The following is a 9200-nucleotide window of genomic DNA, read 5'->3' as shown; positions in this document are numbered from 1 at the left end:
AAGCATCGAGTTTGACGCCGGTGTTCACACTTTCTCGAGATGAAGTATGGGATTGTGTCAGTCTGTTGTTTGTTGAAGTGGCGGATGGAACGTTACAGGATCACGTGATTTTGCAAACTCAAACAGCCTCGCAAGGTGAGTTCGTCCTAGAATCTGCTGAACAGACGATCTGCTCTTATTGTAACTATCCTCCGTTGTGAGAAGGAAATATAATATTACGTTTAGCCAGAAAAATTCACAAAACACCCTCGAAGGTGAAACTTTCTTTTTGGCTCCACTTAAGGTAAAATATCAGGTCAGCTAGGGAGCAGCTCTCCTCCTCCTCGCCCCCAGGTCTTGAAGTTTGAAAGAAACAGCATGAATTTTACATTTAAGATGAAAAGGTAACAGAAAACAAGACTCCTAACGCCCACTCGTTCGCGGGGTTCCACCACATTTCATCTTCAGCTTTAGGAAGAAAAGGAACAGATCGTTCACACTCGCTTTATCACCTTATTATCAGTTTACACCTGGTCAGGAGGATGGGGGATTTGCGTCATGGAATACGAGAGGTGTTTGTAAAATAATGGATCTTTTGTGTAGATGGGGTTCTTTTGAACATATATATTGGAAATATTAAAACACTGCTTCAAATTGATGCAATTAAAAGACAACATGTCATCAGAATCTACCGCCTCCACCACTGACACTTGGAGGGGAACATCCATGTATTCTCACTGTTAGAGCATAATGGTGGTGTGCAGAATTGAATCAACACTAGTGCTTGGTAAATGGACATTCGAGAAAATATTGACGGGATAGATATACATAACTCCTGTCACATGTCTGCGAATGTTCCAGATGTTTGGATGAGAAAGGCACCTTTTATCCCAACGTCCAAACATCCAGAACTTCTGGCGGGGTTCCTTTTTTAAAGCAACATTACGTAACTTTTCTTACACAAACTAACGGCTTCAAAATCATTTCGACGGTACTGTGTCTCGCAAGAGGGTGAATGGTGCCTCTGCCTCAGCGTTACGTAAGTTTACCTCAACACGTGACATTACGTCTGACTAATCGTCACGGACCTGGGGTTTGTATTTACGACACTGGTGTTTCAGTCAGGAAACTGCAGGGGGCGCCAAATCGCAGAAGTTGACAGAAGTTTTTTTACATTATGTTGCTGTTAAAAGCTTAACTGTGTGTGCCCGGGATACATCGGATAAATAAGAAATTGTGAACAATGTAGGGAAATAATATTATGTTTTATTTGTATCCTTAAGCAGTGCAAGTTAAGTGTGTGCGTCTGTACTGCACATATAACTGTTGCACTGTTTCATTAATGGGATATTATAACATAACAAAATGACAATAGAAATAAGTGGAAAAATAAGATTGTTTCTTTTTGAATAGGAATCCAAAAACAAAATGATTGAATCATGGTCCCCTGTGCTTCCTGTTTTTTTTGTTTTTTTTTTCTACTCATGCTGCCTGTAGATAAAGGTTTGCCATTACCAATATTTAACTGTCTTTTTGTAGCAGCGTTCAAAAGAAAGCGAAGCAGTTTGAGGCCAAATTGCTCCCTTGAGCGCTGGGGGAAAAAATAAAAGAATAAAATCTCAGCAGTAAATAACGGTTACAGGAAACGGCTTCTTTTTTTCATCCAATCAAAAACCGCAACAGCCCATAAAGTGAGCGCACCATTCCAATCCCAGCAACGGAACTGGAACTCTGTGAATGCAGGTGGAGCCTCGTAATTGGCCTCTGTGGGCTCGGCTGGCTGTTGTGTTTCCGCTCTTCCATTAAATTCCCGCGTACTTACAAGCCGGGCAAATTAGGAGCAGCCGACTCACGATTTGGTGGTGGGATTGTGTCGGGGAGGGGGGAGAGGGGACTGGAGGGCGGTCTGGTCAGGGCAGCCAAATAGAGGCAAAGCGAGTTTAGAATTGACTACACAATACCAATTCATCTGTGCCTGTTACACCCAACCCGTTGGATTTAGGGCTTAAATGGTAGATTGCACATGGTGCCCCCTGTCTGCACGGTATCAGCGGACAGTCCTAATCCCTGTCTATCCGTCTCAGGATACAAATATTGACAGGGTGTCCCACACTGTGCATAACACCTTTCGCATCAGTGTTGTCCGGATCGGTTGCCAGGGGGAGCTGTCACGTGGCCCGAAGACATCATGATGACTTTCCCTCCTGGCTCATCTGAAAGGAATTAAGTTGAATGTGAATCTTCACAGGGACGACAAGGAAATTTTTAAGATTTCACGAGCTGTCTTTGACAAACAGAGCGTACGGGACGCACATCAAGAAAAAAAGAAACATCTATGGCTGCCCGGATCAAAGAACAGACTGACAGCAAAAAGAGGCAGAAGATCAACGCAGCGTACCGACAGCTCTCGGCAGTTTTTATCTGAGGAGATCTTCTTCAGGCGTTGTAAAATAACCCCTCAGTGAGCAGAACAAGCAAACACGGGCGCAAACACATTGATCACTCAGGTGGTTTGTGATCGACGTGATTGCGCTCAGACTGGCAGAGCTGCAAACGACTGTGACACTCCAGTACGGAGGACAAAGCACGCCTGCCTGTATGGAAAGCCCAGAAATGGACAGAAACGTTAAGAAGGATATCAAACAAACACATTGATCTCTTTTGAAAGTGGTTATGTATGTGTGATCAAAAAGTCCTGCTTCCCCTTCACATATTTCATTTCTTGATGTGTTTTGATGTTTTTTTCTTTTCTTTTTATTCCTTTTTTCTTTTTTCTTTTGTCCGTCGATTTCCCCGCCATAGGTGTCTTGTTACTGTTGTTGTTTAAACACTTATGGACAACTAATGAATTACTATTTTTACAACTTTTTATTATTTGTTGCTGTTGTTATTATTATTATTATTATTATTATTATTATTATTATTATCATTATTATTATTATTATTATTATTTAATTTGTTTTCTTTTTGGCCTTTACATGGCTTTAGCGGGACAATATGGGCAGCCAATGGGAAGAGAGGGGGGTGGATGACAGGCAGCAAACAGCTGCAGGTAATTCTAAAATATATTTTTTCATAATATTATGATTGTTTTGACTGTGGGCTCCCTAGAGAGAGTGTCAGACAGTGTTGGGGGAATGGTCACACACATGCAAAATCAACATTCGCCACCTGTTCCGTTCTGTCGCCTTGGCTTCGCATGGAGTTCAACGCTGGTGGACTTTGAGCGGCACAAGCAGTAGCGCACGGATGGAACCCAAGCCGGCAAACTGAGCTCCCTCGCGTCCTGCACAGCACTGCTCGCATCCGCAGCACCAACGTTACACGTGACAGTTTTTGATGAGATGTGATATGTTCGTGTACAGGTTATACTAATTAGCCTTTGCGTTATCCAGCCCCGCTCTCATTGGTTCCAGCCTCCGAGCGATGAAAAGTTTTTATGTCAAGCATGTCTTACTTGACTCTAACATTCTAACAGTTGTTTGACAGCGCCCGGTAAAGATGTCTGCTCGATGGAAACATTGTTCTCTTAAATAAAAATGTGCCGGGAGTTGCACCGCGTCGATCTTCTGTCTTACTTCTGGCAGACGGGGTCTTTTAAGAAATAGAATCAGACTGCGATCAATAAAGTCAGAACAACCCAGGAAAAATATTACATCATTGTGTTTTGTTTTTTTTTTTAAATACATGTATCTGGCTGCTTTCTAACACCTTTAACACTCATTTACTGAATCTCTGAAGGCTTTGGATAAGAGGAAGATAACTGGCAATATCTTATCCCTTTAGCTAAGAAACAACTGACATTTATAGAAAGCGGGTGCTTAATTTTGAAAATATGACTGTATGAGTGTGGGATGAGCTTATAACATGGGTGTTTTTTTTTCCAAATTCCAACATGGACTTTGTTGTGTTCATGTGAAGAGTGCGTCAGACAGACACACAGGCACGCTGAGAAGAAACCTGGTTTCGTTTTCACATACACATTTTATTTTGCATCAAAGGATTGAAAAACCGGCCCTACTGTATGTGGCTGTGTATTCCTGAGGGCAAAACCAATCTGGCAGGTAAAAGATTCTTTCAAAGGGAGAGAGCCGTCACCGGAAACAATGATCAGAACACAAAACAAAAACCCCCATCCAAACGGGTGTAAAGTCATGGCATCATGAATCTCATTGGCAGAAAAATGCTAATTGGAAAAAGCTGAAAAATGTTTTTTCAATGATCTTTAAATTTGGCAGTCGTTCTCGGCTATACGTCTCTCGTAAAGGTGACAGTGCTGATCTCTAACCACTCCACAGTGTGACACACGAGAACCAGTCCAGTATAATTTATGTGATGTTTAACATCGTATATAGTTAAACTCTGCATCTCGTTTTGTCTCGAGGCGACATCGGGACGTTTTGGCCTGTGGCATTCGCTGACATTTCCCTTTACTGTCATATTGCCCTTTTTAATATTGCACTGTCATAATGTCACTGTATGTAATTGGAAAAAAAAAATGTACCAAAAACAATATATAGACATTTTTTTTTTTTATTAACATACTCTTTTTTTTTTTCTTTTTTTTTTTTTTGGGAACGGCAGAGAAGTGACACATGCCCTATTTTCCTTCGTCTTTTGCTTTGGATTTCACAACTGATGTGTTGCTTTGTTACCGTAACAGTGTTCTGGTAACGATCACTGAGAACCTTCGCTAGTATAATGCATAATAGGATCCCCAGCAAGTAGAATGAAACACAGTTTTTGTTATATTGGCATATCATTCTCAAGTAATTAACTGTGTTTTTTTTTTTTTCCCCTCCCGTGTAACTCTCAATATATGAGTATTTGTCAAAAAAAACCAAAAACAATTACAGCACAGCCAAGTATAATATCTTCTGTTTAGGTTCTGTTTAACATAGACGTCCCTCTTTGCCGTTATTGATTCTCCTCCTCAGCTCGGCTGACAATGGGTTTGTGCTTATTTTTACCAAAACGCTCTGTGCAAAGTACAACAATACAGTAGCTTCATCAAAACAAGCTAACAGTTTTTGAGCATTAATGTAAAATGATTCACAGTAATAAATCACAAAAAGAGACGACGTTGGGTTTGGCTTGCATAGCAAAGCAAAAGAAAAAAAAAGAGAAAAAACATTAAAAAATATATTTACAAATTATGCAAGTCCTTTTTCATTTCAATTAGTCATTTTGTTGTGATTTTTCTTCTTCTTCTTCTTCTTCTTCCCCACAGTGTGAATCTTTGTACAGCGTGTGACAGAAAATAGAAGCGGACATATAACATACTGTTTACTCTTTTGAAGGGGGGGGGGATGAAAATAACAGTGTGTGTGAGACTGGTGTCTGTGTCTGTACATGACATTTACAGCTCTGCATTTTTATCTCGCACTCTCGCTTCTTCGTCTCCGTTTCCGTCTCCTCTCTCCGTCTTCCCGACATCGTTCCGTGTCACTCCGCAGAGAGAAAAAAAAATCTCATGGCGCTTACAAACAAGGTGTCCTGGGACAGGCAGCAACTGCAGGGGAATGATGCTTCACAAAGACTCTGGAAGAGAGAGAGACACAGCGACAAGGACGTTTGTGAAATCCGGCTGGTATTGAACACTTCGCTCTCAATATCTGCGACTCAATTTCGCAGTCTCGGAGTGCATCTCGGTGTGGGCGCGAGCTTAACGTTGGAGGGATTCTAAGAGTTTCACTCTTATTAAAAGTAGCGGAGGATTACTCTTCTAAATCTAAAATTATGTCAGAGAGACAATCGAAATTAAGGAACATTTCAGGAGGTTCTGGTGGTTTCGGGGAAAATTGCACATTATTCTCTTTTGTCATTTTTTTGTCAAATCAAAAATCAGACTATAAATGGATAAGGAGACAGTTTCAGTTAAACCTGCATATCATTTCTCTCTGCAGACGGATCGCAATTGGATTGCATCCATCCCTGTGTACTGCTACCGATACGTCCTCATGGGGATTGACACTTACAGTGTTCCCTTTTCTCTGTGCTGTTTGTGGAAGGATGCCCGTTGTGGGAGGGATCTGTGCCAGGCCTCTTGTGGGATCCCCTGGTCAGGGTGGCCCGGTTGGATGTTGTCGTGCCGCTCCAGGAAGCCATATGCTGCCGCTCCAGCGTCGACACAGTCACCATGCACTCCTCGGAGGGGTCCGAGGCTGCAGCTGCCCACGAGCTGTGCATGCGGGAACCCACGCTGTGCAGGGACTTCATGACCGGTGTGTGGGCTGTGGAGTGGATGGTAGATGGAGGGGCGTTTGGCAAAGGGATGCGAATGAAGCAATCGTGACGGAGGCGGTTGTTGAGTTTACAGTGAAATTGAGGGTTCTCTGATAAACAGCGTCTGAGGGTGTAGGAGACTTACCGTCTGTGTTGGCGTCTCTTCGCCTGGGCAGAGTCCCGACCTTGTCTGACTGCGGTTTGAGGCCAGACAGCGGTGCCATCTTGTGGCCGAGGCTGTGCGTACCCTGTGCACCGTGGTCTGCTGTGCCGGAGCCGTCTGAGCGGCAGTGCTGCGAGCTTTTACCTGCCATGACCAACAAAGAGAGAGTTCACGAAGGTTAAAGATTAAGTATCAGGCTCACATAAAGTGGATTGCGACAGTGAAGTGCGGCTATTTCTACTTCCTACTTCCTACTTGATTTACAGTCTTAGAGAACAGTGTTTCTGAAGGCCTTGAAACCACTTTTCTTCAAAACTCAGAGCAGTGTTTTCGACGTTTTATGTCAAACAGACCTCGTGGAAATGTGTATTAAGAGACGTGCCATTCAAAGAGAAAAGACAAAAAAAAACAAAAAAACCGCAACTGCAATATGGAACTCCCTGTGGAAATACTGCCACCACACCGGCTTTGTCGGAGATATTTTCTCAAAGTTTCCCCTTGAACGCCTCACAATACGTGACAGCCAAACACGAGACGATAAAAAAATGTTTGCATTGCTAATTGTCTGTAAATATTTTTAGTCACGCTGACCCGTACCTCGCCCCCCCCCCGGTTATCAGAAGTGCTGAAAAACACATATTCTCAACGCTCGAGTCAATCGCTTAACCTATCAAACAACGGAGTCTAAAAATGGTACACTTCCTCTGTCCCCGTGGGAGAAGCCTTCAAGCGTCTCTCTAAAGAAAACGCGTTTTCAGACACAAACCCTATTTATAAATGCATCAAGCCTTAAACGTAAGACGCGTGACTTGTCAGTACAGCGAGTACTACTAAAGTTTTGTAAAATATTCTATGTTTTGGCTTTGATGTCTAGACAAGAGACGTCTTCAAATGACTTCCGACGCGGACTGTCTGGATTTGGCTTTGACAAAGAAAAAGTGGGAAAAAAAAGGACGCGCGTGATTTAGACGAGGATATCGGAGTATTCTGGAGCTGATCAAGGAGATTTACTCGCCAATTAGGGCTTCTACGTCGCCTTTGAGTGTCGATCACCGTCCACGCCGACTACATGAACATGTCCCTGATCTGCTGTGTAATACCCGGGAAGACAACCACTGGACCGGCATGTGGCGGCTTGCACGTGTGTGATTAAACAGGCTATTGTACGCTTCGTTCTTTGTTCTGTGCAGTGTGTCCATAGGTGATAGTTCAGCCAGCCAACACACTGCGTTTTGTGCCTCAGTGGCCCCAAACCCTATCAGCAGCCGGAACGTAAATATTGGACGATTGTGCAAAACCCTGGTTTGTGGTAAAAAGATTGCATTTTTTTTTAAGCATTCAATGACTTTTTATCTACGCGTAGAATGTCTGTGCAATCGGGACTAAACACATTCGCAAGGGAAAGCTTGTAGTTACGGTAAAAACATTGTTGGTCAGAAACACACAATCAGTGCATTCACGTCCCTGACCTCCACACTTTCCCTTTTATAACTCTATATATATATATATATCTTAAAAACACACACTGACTGCACTGACACCAAACATTGTCAAGAGAGTTAAATTGCCGACTGCAAAATCCTCCAATATGAACACAATTCCTCAGGGTGCCAAGCTGAGTGGCTGCAGCCTCTTCAGCTACATGGGGGAGGCAACGAAAGGACTGTGTCTGCACTTTTTTGTTTTTAATGTTCTGTCCACGGCTATTTTACACATTTGCGTGACAAATTCTGATAAAACACACATTTATTTATTTACATTCTCACGTCTGTATCTTTAGGGATGTGTTTCGCACACGCGCACCATTTGTTAGTGATAATCAGACGGCGTAAGAATCCATTTTGGTGCACGGGGGATCAATAAACATGTCCAAAACTGCATATTCTGTGATGCAGTGAAGGGTACTGTATAATACATCCTTTTAAAAAAAGCTTGAATAATTCAAATTATGTATAACATTTTAAGATATACTCATACTTCTGTTATCCTTTACAATATCTTGTGTTATGCATTCGTAATCATATTCTATCATTGGAATGTTTGGCATGGCTTAATATATAATGTATCAATAATAATCTGTATTAAGTGTATGTTAATAAGTAATGAGGGCCTTTATAAAGCCATGTGACCTGCTTATTACAGACGTGAATAAGTATAATACACTTGTTTGTTGTTAAAGGAGAACTTCGGTCGATTTAAACATGCAGCTTCATTGCTCAAGCTACCCTTGACCTGCCAGTACCGAAGACGCGAACAAATTTGGTCCAACCATTACAGAGCTCCGTGAACGGAGATGTAGCATTGAACGCTAACAGCATGGGGTCAGAACTTTACACTGTGTTTTAAGCGTCTTAACATGCTCCACATCTCACACCAAAAGGTATGCAACATCAGCAGACACCTTAGCACACAGCACTGTAGCGTGTATGACTCAAACTGAATAAAAAAGTAGTTAAAACAGTGTGTTTGTGCAAGGAGCTACTTACCTGTTTGTTGACATCTGTGTCTTCCGGTAGCTAGACCAAACTAGTCAATCCGTCGAGCGTGCACTTACTCCCTCACTGGCGGAGACGGAAACGTAATCCAGCATTTTCATGTACATGTTCATAATGTACATGTCCATGTTACAGCCTGTCATGAGCCATGAGCCTTACAATAGCCTGTTAAGCCTGTTAAGTGCACACTCGATGGATATGCTAGTTTGGTCTAGCTACCGGAACACACGGATGTCAACAAACAGGTAAGTAGCTCCTTGCACAAACACACTGTTTTAACTACTTTTTTATTCAGTTTGAGTCATACACGCTACAGTGCTGTGTGCTAAGGTGTCTGC

At 42.4% G+C, this 9200-nt stretch overlaps 1 protein-coding gene across 4 annotated transcripts in view; it reads right to left on the bottom strand.

Moving 5' to 3' along the window:
* Window positions 1–3943: 3943 nt before the first annotated feature.
* Window positions 3944–9200, bottom strand: part of LOC115594597 (roundabout homolog 2-like) — an 88838-nt gene continuing 83581 nt past the window's right edge. For all 4 annotated transcript variants that reach the window (XM_030438763.1, XM_030438765.1, XM_030438764.1 and 1 more), the window contains 3 exons: window positions 6350–6511; window positions 5958–6212; window positions 3944–5520 (listed from right to left, as the gene is read on the bottom strand). In XM_030438763.1, the coding sequence (XP_030294623.1) occupies window positions 5519–5520; window positions 5958–6212; window positions 6350–6511 (419 nt within the window). In that variant the 3' untranslated portion in view covers window positions 3944–5518. The remainder of the gene's footprint in view (window positions 5521–5957; window positions 6213–6349; window positions 6512–9200) is intronic.

Source organism: Sparus aurata, chromosome 13 (assembly GCF_900880675.1).
Source record: "Sparus aurata chromosome 13, fSpaAur1.1, whole genome shotgun sequence".
Lineage (NCBI taxonomy): Eukaryota > Metazoa > Chordata > Actinopteri > Spariformes > Sparidae > Sparus > Sparus aurata.
This window is presented reverse-complemented; position numbering and strand designations above follow the sequence as displayed.